Source organism: Dryobates pubescens, chromosome 31, assembly GCF_014839835.1.
Source record: "Dryobates pubescens isolate bDryPub1 chromosome 31, bDryPub1.pri, whole genome shotgun sequence".
NCBI lineage: Eukaryota > Metazoa > Chordata > Aves > Piciformes > Picidae > Dryobates > Dryobates pubescens.
Genome location: NC_071642.1, coordinates 921,918 through 942,333, shown reverse-complemented (window position 1 = coordinate 942,333; position 20,416 = coordinate 921,918). Strand labels below are relative to the sequence as shown.

General features: G+C 65.9%; 1 protein-coding gene across 2 annotated transcripts; it reads right to left on the bottom strand.

The window, feature by feature from the left end:
* Positions 1-913: 913 nt before the first annotated feature.
* Positions 914-15,989, bottom strand: NCAN (neurocan). Of its 2 annotated transcripts, none has more exons than XM_054175091.1 (15): positions 15,771-15,989; positions 10,247-10,326; positions 8,698-9,099; positions 8,039-8,213; positions 7,823-7,950; positions 7,045-7,338; positions 5,873-6,715; positions 4,575-5,786; positions 3,851-3,967; positions 3,498-3,611; positions 3,067-3,225; positions 2,902-2,984; positions 2,664-2,808; positions 1,680-1,862; positions 914-1,557 (listed from the first exon to the last, which is right to left on the bottom strand). In XM_054175091.1, exons 2-15 carry the CDS (start codon positions 10,317-10,319, stop codon positions 1,367-1,369), a joined length of 4,119 nt encoding a protein of 1,372 aa, XP_054031066.1. In that variant the 5' UTR covers positions 10,320-10,326; positions 15,771-15,989; the 3' UTR covers positions 914-1,366. The 2 variants fall into 2 exon arrangements, with proteins under 2 accessions (XP_054031066.1, XP_054031067.1); XM_054175092.1 differs by having other exon boundaries at positions 914-1,561; positions 15,771-15,988.
* Between the last annotated feature and the right edge of the window lie 4,427 nt (positions 15,990-20,416).

Here is a 20,416-nt window from a genome sequence, read left to right as displayed (position 1 = left end):
ACCCGTGATAAATTCATCAGCATCTGAGTGGGGCTGGCAGGGGAAGCTGTGGCCATGCTGCTCCCCACTGCTGACACCTCTGGGGACATCACCAGGGTGATTCATCAGCACCAGGGCTGGGGAGGGATCAGCTTTGCTGAGCATTCATTGAGTGGTGGTGAGAGAAACCAGAGGGAGCCGTGGAATGGTTTGGGTTGGAGAAGGCCTTTCAGATCCTCCACTCCAACTCTGCCAAGGCTGGGGCTGAGCCATGGCCCTCAGCACCACAGCTCTGGGGCTCTGAGACCCCTCCAGGGCTGGGGATTCAGCCACCCCCCTGGGCAGCCTGGGCCAGGCTGTGAGAACCCTTCCAGGGAAGAAGTTTCTTCTCAAGTCCAACCTAAACCTCCCCTGGGGCAGCCTGAGGCCATTTCCCCTTATCCTGTCCCTTGTTCCTGGGGAGCAGAGCCCAACCCCACCTGGCTCCAACCTCCTCTCAGGGAGCTGCAGAGAGCAATGAGGTCTCCCTCAGCCTCCTCCCCAGCCCTGCTCTCCAGACCCATCCTCAGCTTCGTTGCCCTTCTCCGGACCTGCTCCAGCCCCTCCGTGGGGCTCACGGAGAGCAGTGGCAATGCCTGGCCGGGGCAAGCCCCCCCAAGGGAAGAGCAGAGTTGGAGCCTCTCAACTGTTAAAAAAATTTATTAAAATGTCCAGCAGTACAGAAAGGCAGAGTCAGAAATGGCAGGGGGGGGGCGGGGAGGGAGAGGGGCTGGGGGCGGGGGCTGGGGACACGGCAGTCACGTCGCAAACAGCAGATCAGGAAGCGCCGGACACACACACACACACCGACTCCAACGGGGACCCCACGACCAACCGAAAGGGGGGGGGGGGGAGGGGGCAAAAAGTAATGAGAAACCAACCCCCAAAGAGGCAGCAGAGAGGGGCATCAGCCCCGGCGGCATCGTGTCCCCACCCTGTGCCAGCCACAGGGATGCCCCAGGTGCTGGGGCAGGACCATGGGGTTGGGAGGGGGCTGCTAAAAAAAACAGAGTCACCCACGGCCAGCAAGAGACGATGGCCCAGGTGCCAGGTGAGGGGCTGGCAGATGAACACCCCCCACTTTGGGGGCACCAGAGCCCAGCCGGGGAACAGCCCCCACGCAGGGATGAGGGAGGGCAAACCCTGTGTGGGGCTGGGGGCTCGACCCCGAGTTGGGGGGGGGCTGAGCGTGGGGCATGCAGGGAGGGCTGGGGACGCACACGCAGCCGCCCCCTCCGGATCCTATTCCCTACGGGGCCGGGAATCCTAGGAGCTAAAGCCAAGGGTGGGGGGTGGGGAGGAAGGGCTATAAAAGAGGAGGAGAGGGGCGGGAGGGGGGTGGGAAATGTCACCACATCCCGTTGGGGACCTTTGTGCTTCCTCGTCCCCCGGCTCTAGAAGTAGTGGCCCTCCTCCATCCAGTCCAGCCGGAGGCGCTTGCGGTGTTTTCGCCGCTCCTTGCGGGGTTTGTGGTGGTGGTGCTGGTGGTGGGGGTGGCTGTGCCGGTGGTGGTGGTGCCGCCGCGCTCGGTGCGACCGCCTGGCTAACAGGGGGGGAAGGGAGGGGACCCAGGGGGGGTCAGGAACTCTCCAGGGGTGTTTTGATTCCACTCTCCCCCCCCACCTCCCCCCATCTCTGCAGACCCCTCCGCCCTCACTCACGTTTTGTGCAGAGGATTTTGGGCCGGTCCCACTTGCCGGTGCTGTGGCACTTGATGGTGGGGACGTGGCGCTGGGTGAAGCCCTCCTGGCACTGGTAGCGCACGCTGGAGTGGATGGGGTACTTCTCCTTCTTCTTCCCCACCGTGAAGGCGTTCGGCACCTCGGGTGGGGGCCCACAAAGCACTGGGGAGAGCGGGGGACACAAACCCTCGTCACCTGCTTTGTCACCGGCAAGGGGGCACCTTGCTGCTGCCACCCTGGGGTTCTTCAGGATGAGCTCTTCCACGGGCCCGGCAGAGAGGACAAAGCACCGAGTGGGACCCAAACCAGGAAAGGAGCAGGGGACGCCTTGTCGCCGGCACCCTGGGGGTCCTCAGGAAGGGTCCTTCCTCCCGTGGGGGTGGCAGTGAGGCGTTCCCCGGGACCGACTCGGTTAATTAATGACCTCACCAGGGCGAGCGCCTCGTTAAGGTGCCAGGAGAGAGGCAGGCACGCTCCGGGCTGGCGAGGAGCAGCGGGAGGTTAATGTCGCTCCCCAGATAAGGGATGGGAGCTTAATGGTTTGTAATGGTGGCAAATCAAACAAATTAAAACGTGAGAGGGAAGAATTGGCTGTGGGGAAAGGAAAACGGGGATGAAGGATGAGCCGATGGAGCTCCCCTGGATGAGGAGAGGCTTCCTGAGGATGAGGAGGAGTCGGGCATGGTGGGATAGGAGTGCTGGGGGCTGTGGGATGGAGATGAGAATGCCAGGAGCTCTGGGATGTGGGATGGGGATGCTGAGGGCTGTGGGATGAGGACGGGAATGCTGGGAACTGCAGGATAGGGACAATGAGGGCTGCGGAATGCGGATGGGGGTGCTGGGGGTGGCAGGAGGGGGATGTAAGGGACTGTGGGATGAAGATCGTGGGGCTGTGGCACGAGGATGCCAGGGGCTGCAGGCTGGGGACAGGGATGCGGCTGGGGGGCCCGGGGCGGGCAGTACCTGTGCCTTTCTTGCAGATGTAGGGCAGGTTGTAGTTGCAGGGCACGTCGTTCCACTTGCCGATCTCGTGGGACACCAGCACCACGCAGTCCTCACCGCCAGCAAAGAAGTTGTCGGGTTGGTTCTCCCGCCAGTTCTCGTATTGCTGGTGGCACAGGGCAGAGGGGTCAGAGCCCCCGGACCCCCTCCTTGCCCTGCACCCCGGGCCCACCCCCGCCTGCGCGCCCCAGCCCCTCACCAGGCCGGTGTTGTCGGTCCACTGGAAGTCCTGCTCCACGATGCGGTCGTTGAGCCCTATCCAGGTGTTCTCGTGCCCGAAGCCTGTGGAGAGAAGCAGCCACGGCTGGCACGAAGAGCACCCCTGGGTGCTGCGCGATGGGTGTCGCACCCCCCCAGCCCGCACCGGTGATGAAGCTGTGCTCCTCCTGCGAGTGGATGCTGGTGAGGTGTCCGGCACGGCGGCGGCAGTCCCGCTCCGCCTCCTCCCAGGAGCGCCGCCGGGCGAAGTACCGATAGCAGTGGCCCTGGAACTTGTGCCAGTTGTGGTCGCAGCCCTCCGTGTCTGTGGGGACATCAAAGGGGACCAGCCCATGGGGACAGTGGGGACATCAAAGGGGACCAGCCCATGGGGACAGTGGGGGCATCAAAGGGGACCAGGCCTGGAGCACCTCGAGCAGCTCCCCACTGCAGGGGTGGATTCCTGCGCCCCCACCCCAGCTCCCCGCGCTCATCCCCGAGGGGGCAGGAGCTGGTCAGTGTCCCCATGAAGGTCTCACCCACCCCATGGTGACACCCCCGGGGGGGCAGGGGGTATGAGGGGGTTGCCGTCCCCACCTTTCTCGCAGTGGCTGCCGCCGTAGCTGGGCAGGCAGAGGCAGGTGAAGGAGTTGACCTCATCGATGCAGGTGGCACCGTTCTGGCAGGGGCTGGACAGGCAGTCATCGATGTCTGCGGGGGCACAACGGGAGCTGTGGGCACCCTGAGACTCCCACCCACCCCCTCAGCCCATCGCCCCCTCCGCCGGCCCCAGCGCCAGTGACCAAGGATGGAGACATCAATGGGGACCAAGGTTGGAGACATTAAGCAGAGGACTTCGATCCCCATTGCCATCCCCACGCCCACGCCACGCTGGCACACGCCGGCAGGGCCCGATCCCGCCCATCCCGTGGGATGCTCCCGGGCCTCACCGATCTCGCAGTTCTCCCCGGTGAAGCCCGGGGCGCAGGCGCAGCTGCAGACGGTGCCGTTGGCACGGCAGGTGCCGCCGTGCAGGCAGGGGTTGTTCTGGCAGGGGTCCGCTGGAGCTGGAGGGTGGGAGTGGGCACCCTGAGTGAGCTGGGGACACTGTGGCACACACACCCCCCACCACCCCCCCCTTCCTCACCAGGACCCAGGGCTTGGCTCGGCCCTGGTGCCAGCCGGTTGTGGGTCTGCACTCCGAATGTGTTTGTTGCCTGGGTGCCAGGCAGTGGGTGCCAGGCAGTGGGTGCCGTGGGTGCCCCCCCGCAGCCACCTCTCCAGCTATTATTATTATTAAATATTTATTATTGTTTTATCAATATTATTGTTTAATAATAATAATAATAATAATAATAATAATAATAATAATAATAATAATAATAATAATAGTAGTAATAATTTCCGAGGCTGCTTTCCCAGCTCCCATTGCCAGCCCCCCCCAGCCCCCCCCCCCCCCCACTGGTAACTCCCCACTACTAAATTAATTTAGATAGAAGCAGAGACACCCCCCCAATAAAACCACCTCTCCACCCTAACCCCGCCCCCCTGGGCCAGCACCAGGCTGTGCCAACCTTTTGTACGTGGGGGGAAGTCAACCTCCAGGTCCTCCCCGCCCCCAGCCCACTGCGGCTTGTGCCCATCCGCTCCGGGTGCCCGCGGCACCCTGCTCACCGTGCTGGGTGGTGTTGCTGGTGCCCGCCCAGACCAGCGGCTCCCTCTCCTCCATCCCTGGCTCCTCTCCGCTCCCGCTGTCGGCATCCAGCAGTGGGGACACCCCCAGCCCCCCCAGTTCAGCCGCTGTGGAGAGCTCGAAGAGCAGCCCTGTGCCTGGGGACTCCGACACCCACGGGTAGGGGGTGGTGGGCGATGGCCAGGGGCTGTGGGTGGCCGAGCTGGGGGGCACTGAGGGCTCTTCCCTCCTTGCCTCCCCAGAGGCATCTTCCTCACCGGGGGCTGTGGATGTATCTGTGTGGCTCGGGACACTCGAGGGGCCGGGGCTGGCCAGGGGCTGGCGCGGGGCGTGGGGGGGCAGGAGGTGTTCTGCTGCCTCCAGCTCCGGTACAGAGCGGCTGGTGGGCTGCGGGGCCATGGGGGCAAAGCCTGTGGACCCTTCCTCGCCTGCCAGCTCCATCGCCTCCACCTCTGCCAGCTGCTCAGTGCTGGCCTGGGAGGTCACCTCGCTGGCCACAGGGGGAGGCGAAGGTGAGGGCACATCCCCTGCCGGGGGGGACTCGGCTGTTCCACCACTTGACTTGGCTTGGCCATTCCCAGCCTCCCCAGCCCCCACTGCCTGCTCTTGGCTGGGCTCAGCTGGTGGCTCGGCTGCTCCGTGGGGAGCTGTGGGGCTCAGCCCTCCCTGGGGCTGGGGAGCAGCCACCTCGGTGGGGCTGGGGGTAGGGGGGTGCCCCATGGAGGGTCCAGCAGGGTCGAAGAATGTCAGCGCTTTCCTCTGCCTCTCCAGCGAGCCCGAGGTCCCGCGGCTGTCACCGTGGTCACCACGGGGCTGCGAGGCCATCTCAGGGCCCTCGGCCACCAGCAGGGCCGGGGGCAGCGGGGGCAGCGGGGGCCGTGGCGGGGTGGGGCTGCTGTCCTGCTGGGAGGGGGCGTCCCCGGAGAAGTCCTCGGTGGCATCCGCGGGTGGCTGAGGGGAGTCCCCACGGGCGCTGGGGATGCGAGGCTGAGCCTCGGCCGCGGCCACATCCCGGTGGCCGAGGGTACCGTGGGGAGCCGTGGGGGCAGGCAGGGATGGGGGCAGCGAAGGGGGCGTCCGCGCAGGTCCCTCAGGATCGCGGGGGGCTATGCGGGGGCTCCACCGCGGTGAGTCCCCCCAGGCAGGCGCCTGTGGCGAGGGCGACAGCGGAGCGGCGGCCGGTGCCATCAGCTCTGCAAGAGATGGCACAGCCATGGGGTTCCTGAGCTGGTGCAGACCCCCACCAGGAACCCCCAAGCCGCTTTGGGGCATCACTTACCGGGGCCGAGCTCCTCCTCCACGGCGTTGGAGGGCGAGAAGGTGCCCGCCCGCCGCGGGCTCTTGGTGCCAGCCCGGGGGATGCTCCAAGTCTCCACCGTGTTGGCTGCGGACTCCTTCACCTCCAGGGCCACGACGGGGGCCTGAGTGACTGTCCCCACCGGGTCCCTGGCCGCCACCGTGGGGTCCCTGGCCGCCACCGGTGGGTCCCGGCTCAGCAGCTGGAAGTATCGCCCATTGAGCCCGGGGTAGCTGCTCCTGCGCGGGGGGTGGGAGCTGGCAGCTGCCATGCTGGGCGTCTCTGCTGCCGTGCTGGGGACTGTCCCCAGCTCAGGAGGTGCTGGTGGTGAGCTGGTGAGGTGCTCCTGAGCTGGGCTTTGGGAGGACCGTGGCAGGAGGTCAGCTGGAGGCTCCTCAGGGTCAAGATCTTCCACCATTTGTGCTGGGCTGGTGCTGGATGGATCCTGCCAGGAGCTCTCCGGTGCTTGGTCCACCACGTTGAGAACTTCGTCCTCATGGGGCCATGCAGGAGAGGAGGTGGTGGTGGGAGGCAGGGAGGTGCCATCGCCTACCCCCAGGCCGTGAGCGGCTCCTGAGGGCGCAGCCCCGGGGAGGTCACCAAGCGGTGCTGTGGGGCTGCCACTGGCCAGCCGCAGCTGCTCGTCCTCGTCCCCGCCCAGCCCTGCAGGCTCCGGCTGCGGCAAGAGGCCGTGGCGGTCGCGTGGGGTGTCCCGGGTGTCCCCCGACGTGCCCAGGTCCTCTCCGTGCTCCACCAAGACGTTGTCACTGCCCGGGGGGTCGGGCACGGGCAGCGCAGGCTCCTCCTGCTTGTTCTGCCCCGCGGCTGTGGTGAGACCACAGGCATCAGCCGGGCACCGAGGGGCAGGACTGGCATCTGGGCACGAGCAGGGGCCCACGTCCCACCCCAGAGCTCGGTACCAGGCACTGCAGCCCCCAGCCTCGCTCCATCCCAGGGTGCTGCGTGGAGCTGGGCTCCCTTCCCCGCGCAGCTCTCCTCATTTGTCTCATTAATTCCCCGATTAATTATTCATCGGCAGCAATTTTCCCGGCCATGCCCACCGACTCCCGAGGGAGCCAGGGCCAGGGCTGGGCGGGGGGAGGCTGAGAAGGGGGAGGGATGGCGGTGCTGGCATCACGGCTGGTCCCTCTTACCTTTATAGCAGTAGGCATCGAATCTGGAGGTGGCAGGGGGGAACCCAGTGCGGTTGGGGAACTGGTAGAGGGTCCTGACCCCCGAGGCTTCGCCGCCGCATTTCCTGCGGGGGGTCCTGATGGGGTAGCGAACGCTGCCATCTGCCAGCCAGCCTGGGTCACACTGGTCCAGGCCACCATGCCAGGCCAGGTAGAGCTGCCCGGTGGTGGCAAGCGAAGCTCCCTGGCTCCGGCAGTGCCTCCGTGCTCCGTGCCAGGTGAATCGCCCTGGCACGGTGGCATAAAACACTGTCCCTGTGAGAGAGCAGAGCCCGTTGGGGGCAGGGGAGTGGCGGGAGGGGGTGACCCCAACAGCTTGGAGCTGAGTGGTGCTCCGTGGAGGTCTCTTTGTGGAGCCCAGGGAGGTGGTGGAGTCACCAAACCACGGTGGAAAATTCCCCCGAGGTCACCCAGTCCAAGCAGCCACCCAACCCCTCCATGGCCACCAAGCCCTGGCCCCAAGTGCCATGGCCACAGGCTTCTTGGACCCCTCCAGGGATGGGGACTCCACCACCTCCCTGGGCAGCCTGTGCCACCCCCTGACCACTCTTGCACCCACGAAATTTTTCCTCACCTCAGACCCACCCCTCCCCTGGCACAGTTTCAGGCCATTTCCTCTCCTGTGCCCCTGATGCTAGAGACATGCACGGAGATGCCCACGCTCCTGACCACAGCCGTCACCCTGGCGCCCCCTGGGCACCCACCCAGCCTGGCACCCAGCCAGCCTGGCACCCCTTGCCTCGCAGCTCCCGGGCGTAGCAGTAGACGTCGTACTCCTCCTGGGGCTCTCTGTGCCCATAGCTGCGCACTCCGGGCAGGCTGTTGCGGTCTCCATAGCAGCCAGGCCGGGACAGGGTGATTGGATACCTGCCACGGAGGGGCGCAGCGGGCACTCAGCGCCAGGGCCGTGCCCGCCGAGGGGGTGCCCAGCCCCCAGCCCGTGCCACAGGCTCACCTCACGGTCTGGTCTGCCAGCCAGCCCGCGTCGCAGTTGTCGTAGCCGTCCTCGAAGGCCGCCTGGAGGTGCTGGGGGGAGGCGATGGTGGCAGAGTTGTCCTGGCAGGCGCGGCGGGCGGCGGCGAAGGGCAGCGCGTAGCGGGCACCCGCGGGCCGGTAGTGGAAGACGACGCCTGGGGGGGCAGAGGGTGGCACCGCTGGCACAGGGCACAGAGCTTGCAGGGATTGGAGAGGGTGCATGGGGAGCAAGGGGTGCAGGGGGTGCAGAATTGCATGGGGTGCAGGGCTGGCATGAGGGGTAGGGCATGCACAGTGTGCACAGCTGGCACAGGGCTCACATGGATTGGAGAGGGTGCACAGGGTGCATGGGGTGCAGGGCTGGCATGAGGGGTACGGCATGAACAGTGTGCACAGCTGGCACAGGGCTCACATGGATTGGAGAGGGTGCACAGGGTGCATGGGGTGCAGGGCTGGCATGAGGGGTACGGCATGCACAGTGTGCACAGCTGGCACAGGGCTCACATGGATTGGAGAGGGTGCACAGGGTGCATGGGGTGCATGGGCTCGCAGGCACCCGTGCCACCCCCACCACGATATCCGCGGTGCCCCTGCAGCCCTGCCGGCAATGCCAGCCCCGCGGCGCGGTGCCAGGCTCACCCGTCACGTCCAGGGGCAGCAGGTCCTGCTCATCCTCGATGCCGGCCACCACCTCGCAGCGGTACAGCCCCGCGTCGCTGGCCCGGGCGGAGCGCAGCAGCAGGGTGGCGTTGGAGCGGTCCCGGGGGTAGCCGGGCAGCGACACTCTGCCCTCGTAGGCTTTCACCACCTTGACGGCGTTGTCCTTGGCCACCAGGATGGGGATGTCCTCCCTCTGGCCGTCGGCCGAGCGCACCTTGCTCCATTTGACTCGGGGTGGGTCTGGGGGCTCGTTGGGCCCCAGCGAGGCGGAGGGGTGGAGTAAGAAGAGGCAGGGCAGGGCCACAGGCTCCCCCAGCCCCACTCGCACGGCTTGGTGCTGCACCCTGTTGATGTGGATGACCTTCCCATCGGCCTGCGAGCCTGCCGCAGAGCAGAGGGGCAGAGAGACACAGAACGGATTGGGATGGAAGAGACCTCAAAGCTCATCCAGCTCCAGCGCCCTGCCGTGGGCAGCGACACCTCCCACCTGCCCAGGCTGCTCAAGGCCTCATCCAGCCTGGTGCTGAACACCCCCAGGGAGGGGGCAGCCACAGCCTCCCTGGGCAACCTGTGCCAGAGTCTCCCCACCCTCACTGGAGAGAATTTCTTCCTCATCCCCAGTCTCAACCTCCTCTCTCCCAGCTCCCTCACCCTGGCACTCCCAGCCCCTGGCCAAAGTCCCTTCCCAGCTCTCCTGGAGCCCTTCAGGTACTGGAAGCTGCTCTGAGATCTCCCTGGAGCCTTCTCTCCCCCAGGCTCAACAGCCCCAACTCCTCCAGTCCCTCCCACAGATACTGCCAGGCTGTTGCCACTGCTCTGCACCCATGGGTCCCCCACTGGGGGCTATCAGCACTGCCTACCCCTCCCCAACCACTTGGTGCCATCCGTGCCCTGTGGCACCGAGGGAAAAGCCATCCCCAGGCTGGGATACAGCATGGTGGCCACCACGACCCCCTCCTGCTGCACTAATCCTGCCCCAGGATTCCACTGCAGCAAATCCCAGCAGCCTCACAACATCCCTGCCCCCCGCCCTGTGCCACAGCTCTCCCTGCCTTGGGGTGGGTCGGGGGTGCCCCCTGCAGAGCCCAGCCAGCTGGGCATGGGTGACAGCCACTAATCCCCCCCAGCACCTTCCCCCCATCCTCCATCCCACCCCAAGCCCTTTGCTCACCAGGAGACACATGAGGAGGGCACTGGGGGGGGATCCCAAAGCCCCCCCTGCATGCAGCAGGATGCTGAGATGCCCCCACCCTGAGACAAATCCCCGGGGGGCTCAGCTGCCTGGCAGGGAGGGGTCTGGGGGTGCCGGCAGCAGGATTAAGGATTTAAGGTCCTTGCCTCTACAGGGAGCCCAGCACAGGGGGTGGGAGGTCCAAGGTCGCCTGGGGGCCTTCTCCCTCACTAATCCTCTGCAGCCCAGAGTAGGGAGGGGAGGGGGCTGCAGCTTGAGCCCTCCCCCGTGTGCCTGACCCCCACTGCTCGTCACGGCTCACAGCTCAGCCTCTGCTGCTCCTCACTAATTACTTACCCAGGGCAGCGATGGGGAGCAGGGAGAGCCCAAGCAGGAGCCAGCAGCCGGCATCCCCCATCACATGGACCATCCTTGACCTGCAGGGAGAGCAGCAGCGGGGCTGGGGGCCGTTGCTCACCCCCTCCTTGCTTATTTGGGGACAGAAATCGCCACGGGGCCACCACGGGCCGACCCCAGCCTCCCCCCAGCAGGGTGAGCCCTGCCCAGCGAGGTGCCAGCAGCCTGGAGAGAGTTTGGCTTCACCCTTGGCATGAAGCTCACGTTGGGTTTGGCTGGAGGCTGTTGTGCCACCCATTGACACACCAAGCCCCCAGCCATCCCACTGAGGTGTCCCTCAGTGTCCCCAGCCACCAGTGCCACCCACAGGGACACCCTGGCACCCACTGGAGGTGGGACACCCCACAGCATCCCAGGCTGGAGCTGGTGGTGCCGGGAGCACCCAGGTCCCACCACAGCCCGGGAGCACCCAGGTCCCACCACAGCCATCACCCAGCATGGGCACAGCCATCACCCAACTCCCACCACCCCCCCAGCCCCTCTTGGGCTTTCTCTGGGGTTTTACCCAGGCTCCAGCACCCTGTGCTGCTCAACCACCCGAGCAGAGGCAGCAGGGATGCCACCAGCAGCCCCAAACCCCAGCTGGGGCCATGCTGGAGCTCAGCACCACGTGGCCACGAGCTTGAAGCGGACCCAGGCTCCTCCACACAGCAGCAGATCCCACACTGGGGGGTGCTGGCCCCCCCTGCAGCACACAGGTGCCCCCAGCTCGGACATCAGCCCTGCCCTGCCCCCAGCCCAGCAAACTGGGGGGCACTCAGCTTTGGCAGGGGACACACCAGCAGCCTCCCACCCCTATCCCAGCTGCCTGGAGCTGAGGCTTCAGCTCAACCCCACCCCTGCTGCTCCATTTCCCAGCCCTTGATGTCTTGCTCTGTCCCTTCTGCTTTTATGGGACAAAAATAGCCAAGAAAGAGCAAAGCTGTGAGAAAAAAAGGAGGACCCCCCCCACACCCTGTGTTCCATGCTGGAAAAGGGCTCTGGGAGGGGGGCAGGCACTGGGGTTTGTCTTCTTTCTTCTGGAGAGGAAAATGTTTGCAGTCCTTTCCCTCCTGCAGCAGCTCCGTGGAGCTTCCTGCCCCTAACCCAGCTGCTGACAAAGGATGAGGTGACCTGAGCCCAGCCACGGGCTGGGGTGGCTCTGGTGGGGGCTTTGCCAGGCGCCCACGGCAGGACACAGTGGACAAGGGGAGGGGGGGGTGTCAGGGTGGGGATGGTGGGGTCGGGGGGGGGGGGTTCAGGATGGGAGCGGTGGATATGGAACTGGGACACCCAAAACGCTCAGCCCTGGGGCAGAGTGGTCCAAACTTCAAGGCCTCATCCTCATGGCCACGAGGAGGATGCAGGGAGGGATGAAGGAAGGAGCTGAAGGGATCCAGGAGAGCTCCCAGGGAGCCAGAGAATGAAGCCCTCCTGGGAGCTCTCTCTCAGCTGTTTACCCTGAGCTGCTGTGCTGGGAGCAGCTCCTGGCTGAGCAAACAGCCCCAAGTTTATTCAAATGTGAAACCAGAAAGTTGCTCTTTGGGCTTGAGAGCCACGGAGCAACCATCCCAGGCTGCTGGGGAGCTGCGTGCAGGGGCTGCCGGGGGGAGAGGGGTGGAGGGAGGGATGAGACTGTGGTCCTCGACCCCACTGGTGACCCCCCCCCAGGTTGGCATCACCAGGAGAGTGGCTGCTGGCAGCAAGGAGCTGGGCGCTGGGGGGGCCCAGGGCTGTGCAGCTCTCCCTGCTCCGTCGCCTCCCCTGACATCAGCAGTTCTGCAGCTTTGCTGTTGCAGCAGAGCAGGAGCCGCGCTGGGGAGGGCTGAGCCCTGACAGCAGCCCCCTTGGGGACTGAAGGCTGCGGGCTGGGGGGGTCCTGAGCTCCTCCCAGCTCGGGGGCAGGACACACAGCCCCAGCCTGATGATCCTTTGGGGCTCCCCTGCCCTCGCAGCGCGGCCCTGCTGGCACCGCAGTGACAAAGGAAGGTTCCTCGCCGTGCTCTCTGCCCACCTGCCCCTCACCGGAGCCCCAGCCCCTTACCGGCCCCCCCCAGCCCCTGAACGCACCCCGGCTGCTGCCTCCGCCGAGCCCTGCGCTGTGCTGAGCCAGCACAAAGTTTATCCCAAGGTCAGGACGAGCGTCGCAGCAGCCACCAGCCCTGCCGGTGCCACCACCACACGCAGTGTCCCCCACGCGAGGACCCCCACGCTGTGCCAGGCATCAGCCCCACGGCCTCGGTGCTGCCTTCGTCACCGAGACCAACTCCCTCCCACCTCCTCCTGCTCCAGGCACCCACAACCCAGCTCCGGCAGCTCTGGCGAGGCAGCCCCGGGCTGGCACGGCTGAGTCCCAGCCGCATGGCACCACCAGCACCGGCCCTGGCTTCCCACTGCAGGCAGGGGGACGCTGCTGCCAGCATGGCTCAGCACCACCAGCCTGTGCCAGGCTGGGGAAGCACCACCAGCCTCTGTGCCAGGCTGGGGAAGCACCACCAGCACCATTCCGCTGGGTCAGGATCTGGCCGGGTCCCCACGGAAGCTCAGCCGTGCCAAGCGGTGACAGCGAGGTGCGGAGGGTGGCACTGGGAGCTGGCACTGCCCAATGCCACTATGAGCCCAAGGGGATGAATTTCACAGGGGGGGGGTTCCCTCTCTGCAGCCAGGGCGATGCCATGAGCGCAGGGCACGGCGATGTCACCAGTGCCAGGCACCAGTGCCAGGCAGGAGCGTGTCCCTGTCGCCCGTGTCCCTGTCCCCCGTGTCCCCCAGCCCCAAGTGGGGGAACGGCAGAGGAGAGGAATCTAAAATAACGCCGGGGCGCAGCCGCCCCCCCCCGCCGGGCGAACATTTTCACATCTGTCACTAGCTGTCACCTCATGAATAATTCATCTGCCTCATGAATATGCAGATCCGGGGCTGCTGATTAGCTCCAGCTGAAACCCAGCTCCGCTCCTCACAGCCCACCGGGCGCCGGGACGCCCCGGCCGCTTTTGGGGTCTCCTCTTGCCCCGGCCTGAGCCCCGGGGTGGGACAGGGGTGGCTGCGGCCCCCAGGTGTCCCCCCAGGGCAGGAGGGGCATTCGGGACAATAGAGTGGGGGGCACCAGATTGGGATGGCTGAGAGGGGAGCGGGGGGATGCTGGCTGACCACCCCCACAGGCAGCATGCAGCAGGACATGGGTGCCCCCCGCCCCCCACTCCGTGCTGCCTCAGCTCTGGGGGTGCCCCAAGCTACCCTGGACCCAGGGTGCAGCCCCTGTGACCGCTGCTGTCCCCACAGGTCACTTCGGCCCCAGTGCCACCAGCACACACAGAGCCCTCCGGTGCCCACCCACCCACCGTGCCCCCCTCACAGGGCTCCTCCCGCACCCCCCCAGCCCTAACCCCACCAACCAGCCCTCCCCCCTCGCCCCCCATCGCCCACCTCCCTCCCAGCGCCACGATGCCTTTACCACCCCAGCGGGGCAGGGAAGGGGGTGTCCACCGAGGGTCCCCCCTACTGGGGGCGGGAGTGGGGGTGGGGGGCAGGGGAGCTGCATGGCTGCAGCGGGAGCCCGGTGACGGGGCCGAGCTCCGCGTCCCCTCCTCTCTGCCCACAACAAAGGAATTCTGCACAGCTCGCTGCCGTCACAGCTCCCAGCTCACAGCAACGTGATGCTCCCCGCGCCCCCCCCAGCCGGGGAGAATAAATTAGCACCTCGGCAAACTGTGATCCCCTCCAATATGGGCCCTTCCCGGGTGTGATTTTTATTAGGCAGACAGTCTGCAGCCTTCAGCTTCGATTTTTTTCCCTCTGCTTTTTGCTTCCTCCCCCCTTCCCCCCCCCCTTCTTTTCCCTTTATTTTTTCCTTCTTTTCCTCCCTTCCTTTTTCCACCTTCTTTTTCTTCCCCCCCCCCTTTTATTTCCTCTCTTTTTTCCCTGCTTTCTCTCTCCCCAGGGAGCTGGAACCACCACCTTGTTCTGCTGTCCCCAGGGTCACCCCGTCCTGGAGTCCCCACGACCCCAGTGTCCCCAAGCCCATTGTCCACCTGCCTCAGTACTTACAACCTCACTCCTGACCTCTCCCCCAGCTCCATCCCCATCATTCCCACTGGCCCCAGTCCCAACCTCAGTGTGCCCAAAGCCGGGGCAGCATCCTGGCAAACCCTCCCCCAGCATGAGTGGTTTGGCCACAGGCTGGTGAGCGACTCCCCAGCACAGCACCACCAGTGCCTGGCAGCAGAACTGGGGAGAACGCTGGGGGCTGGAGGGGCAGGCACAGAGCTGGGCCCCCAGGACTGTGCTCCTTACTGGTGCTGGGCTTGCTGAGCCCCCCCAGCTTGGTTTGGGGGAGTGGGGAGCCCCCAGACAGGCACAAACCCCTCACTGGTACCTGCACCCACTGCTGTATATTCTAGTACCCCCCCATCCCTCCCAGAACCCCTCCATTCATTCTGGTATCCCTCTCTTCACCCAACCCAGACTCAGGGCAATGCCAGCTGGGCCTCATTCTGCCCACAGTGCTGAGCCTCCATTGTGCTGCCAGCCCTGCCTGGCACCTTGGCAGCCAGGGGCACCTCGGGGATGCCAAACTTCCCAGCTCCCTCCCTGCCCGGGAATCACCAGCAGCACCAATGGGAACCCGGGGGGGGTCAAAGCAGGGGAGGGGTCCAAGGCACTCCCAGGGGACGAGTTCCTGGTGGGCAGCCCCCTGCCAGCCCCTGCTGCCCTCCTGCCACCTCTTGCCTCTTCTCCCTTCACCATGCTGCCTGCCCCCTGCCAGCCCCCTGCCTGTGCCACTGGCCACAGTGCCATTGTCCCCTAGCCCCTGTCAGCCTCAGAGCCCCTGAGAGCGCTGCCCCCCTCCCCCAGTGTCCCTTGTCCGTGTGTCTCCAGTGTCACCCTGTCCCGGTGTCCCCACACCCCCACAGTCCCCAGGCCCATTGTCCACCTTCTTCGCTGCTTCCAACCTCACTCCTGCTCCCCCCCAGCCCCACTGTCCCCAGTCCCCTCGGAGCCCCCCAGCCCCCAGACACAGCATTTACAACCCCCCAGGGCCAGCAGTCCTCATGCTGGTCCCTGCTGGTCCCCCAAGTGTCCCTCAGCCCTGTGCCCCTCATGCCGGTGTCCCCCATCCCCATGTCCCTCATGCCGGTGTCCCCTCCAGCCCTGACAGCTGCGTTGTCCCCACCGTGTCCCCCAGCCCGGATCCATCCCACCCCTGCCGTACCGGTACCACCGTCCTCAGCCCCCGTTCCCGTTCCCCGTTCCCATTCCTCATCTCCGTCCCCATCCCTGTTCCCGTTCCCGTTCCCCGTCTCCGTCCCCATCCCCGTTCCTGTTCCGCGTTCCCCAGCCCTGCTCCCCGTTCCGCATCCCCGTTCCCGTTCCCATTCCCCATCCCCGTTCGCTCCCACCGGCACCGGGCACCGCAGCGGGGGCGCGGCGCGGGCGGAGCCGCTGCCGGTACCGGAGCCGGTCCCTGAGCCTCTGCGGGTCCTACCTGGGGCCGCTCTCACGGCTCGCAGGGGGTCATCGCCGCCGGTGGAGCCCGAGCACCCCGCCGGCACCGGGGGCTTAAAAACGGGGCTCGGAGGGTTGAAGGGGGGGTTCAACGGGCCAGACCCGACCCCCCCCCGGAGGGGGCCGAGCCGGGCCGTGCCGGGCCAATCGCGGCTAGCGGCAGGCGCGGCCCCCCCGCCGGTGCTACCGGTGCCACCCGCTCGCACCTGCCTGCAGCGGCGGCGGCGGCGAACCCGCGCCCGCTCCGCGCCCCCAGCGCTGCCCGGCGCAGGGCGAGGGGCGGCCGCGCATGCGCTGCCCCCCCCCCCCCCCCCAACGGGGGCCGTCCCCCCTCTAAACCGTAGCCAACCCCCTCCCTAAATCTGGGTTGCCCTCCGCCCCCCCAAATCGAATCCGCCACCCCCCAAACCAGGGCTGCCCCCCCCCGCCTAAACCGGGGCCGCTCACCCCTAAAACCGGGGCTGTCCGTCGCCCCCTAAATTGAGGCTGCCACCCCCTTCCCCAAACCTCAGACTCTCACCCCCCCTCAACCGAGGCCACCTACCCCCAAACCGGGACCGCCCTGGCCCCATCGCACCCCAGCTCCCCCCTCCAGCAGCTGGGGTTTGGGAGAGGGCTGGGGAGGGGGCAGGTACCTAGGGGAGCATCTTCCAACCCCTCTGCACCCCCGGACGGCCCCCACGGGGGCCGTCCGGGGGTGCAGAGGGGTTGGAAGATGCTGAAGAGGGATGAAGGCTTGACCCTACCCCCCCACAAAAAAAACCCCACCCCGAGGTGAGACCTCCAGGGAGCTTCAATACCAGCAACGACCCCCCCCCCAAAACATGCGGGGGAAACCCCCCCTGAGCTAATCGCACACTGGGGTGGGGAGGTCATCACCTTCTCATGGGTGAATGGAGAATGCCATCCTGTCTCCCTCCACTTGGCAAGGACCCTTCTCCACTCCCCCCCACCCCCCAAACACTCCCCCCCCCCCCCCCCCCGCTCCCCCCTTTCCCTTTCTTTTTCCTGGAGGATGAGTCCAGAGAGCAAAGTTCTCATTTCCGACTCCATTGTGCCAGACTTTTCCTGGCGTTTCCTGCCTTTTGTCACCCCCCCACCCCCCCTCCTCATCCCTCTTGGAATACCCTCAGCTTTCCTGAGCTCACAGAAGCTCTTCTGTTTCCCCTTTCTTTATGCCCCTTGCAGCTGGTGGCCCTGGCCTCACATCTAGGTGCCCACAGTGACAGGGGTTAAGGTTGTGTGTGTGTGTGTCTCCCCCCTTCTTCCTCCCCACTCCATGATCTTTGCCAAGAAAGACTGGGGAGAGGATCCCATGGGATCTGTCAGCAGCTTGATATCCCAGCTTCTTCCTGCTCCAAGTGGAGCCAGGTGGTGTCACTCGATGGCTTGGCTTGGAAGGGACCTGAAAGATCATCCAGTTCCACCACATGGGCAGAGACATCTTCTACCAGAGCAGGTTGCCTCCATCCATCCCTCCATCCATCCATCCCTCCACCCCTCCATCCCTCCACCCCTCCATCCATCCATCCCTCCATCCATCCATCCCTCCATCCCTCCACCCCTCCATCCCTCCATCCATCCCTCCATCCACCCCTCCATCCCTCCACCCCTCCATCACTCCATCCCTCCACCCCTCCATCCATCCATCCCTCCACCCCTCCATCCATCCATCCATCCATCCATCCATCCATCCATCCATCCATCCATCCCTCCATCCCTCCCTCCCTCCATCCACCCCTCTATCCCTCCACCCCTCCATCACTCCATCCCTCCCTCCATCCACCCCTCTATCCCTCCACCCCTCCATCACTCCATCCCTCCCTCCATCCATCATTCCAGCTTTGGAAAGGGCACCCATGGGTGCTGGCTGGCTGGGTGGGTGGATGGATACAGGGTGCTGCACCATCTCTGTGGTCCAGCACAGATGAGTGTGGCTTGTGGTGGAGGTAGGACCTCTGCCTGCCTGTTGTGGGCTGGAGCCAGCTCCACAACACTCCCCCATGGTCCTGGGCACCCCCTGGGGGTGTGTTTTGGGTGTGTCTTTTGGTCCTGAGCACCCTTTTGGGTGAAAGTGGCCAACAAGCCTCACATCCCCCCCTCCACTCCGCCCTGGCTGCTCCCCAAACCCTTCCTCTTGCTCCTCAGCTTCTCCTAAGCTTCATCCACGAAGCTGGTGGGGTCTGATCTGCCTGAGAGATCATGCAGGGGGCAGGGGTTAGATGGATTCATCCAGCTCCTTCTCACACCCAGCAGCAGGAGGAGGCTTTCCAGCACCCACCTCCATGGGCCACCAAGCTGGAGCCTGGACACCCATTTGTGCCCCTCCCGGGGCCACCAGCCGTTTGTCTTGGTGAGTTCTGGGAGGTGAATGTTCTGACAGCCACCACCAGCATGGCTCAGGGAGGGCATTGCACAGACCCCTCTCGTCCCCCCACAGGCCTGGGGACCACAGCTCACCGTGCAGGGGTGCTGCCCAGCTCCTCTGCTGGCACCAGCGTGCGGCCCCAGTGCTGTGCCCGGGGGTGGTCACTCCTCTGAGGTGACTTCATGAGGTTCCCTCATCCCCCAGGCCCAGCTTGGAGCCCCAGCACCCCACCATGCCCCCCCCTCTGCCTGGGTGGGAGATCCAGCACAGAGGGATGTCCCCATGTCCCCATGTCCCCATGCTTGCCTGGCTTAGGGTCCCCTCCACACTCCCACATCCAGCCCACCCTGGTGGCATCCCCCCAAGAGCTCCACCAGCTCTGCCTTGAGCTGCTCCCACAAGGCCACATCCCTGCTGCACTCCACATCCCCAGCCCCACTGAGGACAGGCTGGGTGACCCCCTGGGGCAGCAGCAGTTGTTGGGGTGACTCCATGCCTTTGTCCCACCCTCTTGTCCCCCAGCCCTGGTGGGTTTGGCAGTGGCATCTGCCGGGATGAGCAGGGACTCGAGAGCCTTTTTGAGGCAGAACGTTGGGTTTCTGGTGAAATCCTGCAGCAGTGTTGCCGTGACGACCCTCCCGCAGCTTCCAGCCAGAGATGTTTTCCTTTGTTGTGACAGGGACACGGGGAGGTGGCTGCCAGCAACTGGGGTGCAGGAGGATGATGAGGGGCACCCACCGTGAAGAGATGGGCACCAACTGCTGCCCCCAGGGGGGCTCCGGCTCCAGCGTGGGGCTGGAAAGGTCATCACGGTTCCAGCACGGCCCTGGGGTGGCCCCAGCCATGCAGGGCACAGCAGAGGGACCAGGAGCCTTGTGCCAGGGCTTGGGTAGACCTCAGCCAGGTCTTGCCCTCATCAGAAGCCGTAACAGGGAGGTGCTGTGGCCAGCTCGTGGTGTGGGGACACTGCAGAGCCCTGAAGAGGGTGGAGGGGTTGGCCCTGTGGGGACAGGCAGCAGAGCACCTTTGTCAGCCCCAGGCTGGGGGGGTGGAGGAGCTGGGAGCCTCCTGAGCTCCAGTGCTGCCCAGCTTGGCAGCCGGGGCTGCGGTGCCGTGAGCAGGGTGCTGAGCGGCTGCCCTCCCACGGGTGCTGAGCTCCAGGTGCCTGGGGTGCCAGGGACCTTCCCGCCGGCTCCCCGGCTCCCCATAGCTCGATCGAGGCCACACGCCCCCGGTGCCTGCGGGGGGGTGCGTGGAGGGGACCCCATCCCGTGCCCCAACGCAGCCGTTTGTTATTCCGCTCAGGTCCGCGGGCGCCTGATGGAGCTGGTTCCAGGAGAGCTGCCACATTCATGGGGAAAGAGCCTCATTAATGAGGACTCTGCCACCGCAGCTGGGGCCAGCGCTCGGGGCACTGGCACGGGGACCGGCAGCGGGAGGACAGACGGCCGGAGGGATGGGCGGACGGACAGCTCCATGGCAGCGTGAGCCGGGGAGCTGCTGGTGCAAAGCCAGGGCTGGAGCGGGGCAGGATGGTCTGACCCAGGGGCTGGTCCAGAGGGGATGGGTTGAGATCTGGCACCACGGATTCCCCTCCGTGCTGCCCTCTTTGCCCAGGCTGCGGTTCGATTCTGCTCTCGGCCAGCGCCAAAGCTGCCCTGTGGCATGGGCTGGGCTTGGAGGGGTCCGGGCTGGGGGCTGCGGCATCCCCCCCTGAGGACACAGGGACCCTGCCCTGGCCAGGCCCTGCTTCCCTCCCAGCCCTGGCAGGATGCATTGATTTTATTTTCTGTTTCCATGGCAACTGCCTCCTTCCCTTCCCCCCACTCCTGCACCCTCCCACAGCACCCAGACCCACCAGCCCCCACCCTCCGGCGGGGACGAAGGGGGACACGCCGCGACCCAGCGCAGCCCTTCCTGCAGGGACTCTCCTAGGCGGCAATGCCACCAGCCCGGCGCCCGCAGGCAGGTCCTCACCCTGCCCCCCATGCACCACCACCGCTCCGGTGGGTGGTGGTGGTGGGAACAGATGGCAGGGTGGGCACAGGGCTGGGCTGGGGATGTGGGGGACCCCAGCCTGGGTCAGCCCTTCCCTGGCAGTGCCATAAATCAGCAGCAGGGGCGGTGGGGCACAGGTTTGTTAGCCGGGGTGGTGATTCCCCCCCTGCGTGGGAGCACCCAGCAGCAGCTGCCGCTGGAGCCAAGCTCGTTAGCAGCACAGCAACCCCCGGCCCCTGCTCACGGCCGAGGTGCCACAG

Excerpts from the sequence above, each read along its gene's own strand:
- NCAN (XM_054175091.1), bottom strand. The coding sequence starts at position 10,319 with ATGGTCCATGTGATGGGGGATGCCGGCTGCTGGCTCCTGCTTGGGCTC. Across the intron at positions 7,951-8,038 it reads CTGGCAGACCAGACCGTGAG|GTATCCAATCACCCTGTCCC; the intron begins GTGAGCCTGTGG and ends CCTCCGTGGCAG. Across the intron at positions 3,968-4,574 it reads CAGCAACACCACCCAGCACG|CTCCAGCGGACCCCTGCCAG; the intron begins GTGAGCAGGGTG and ends CCCACCCTCCAG.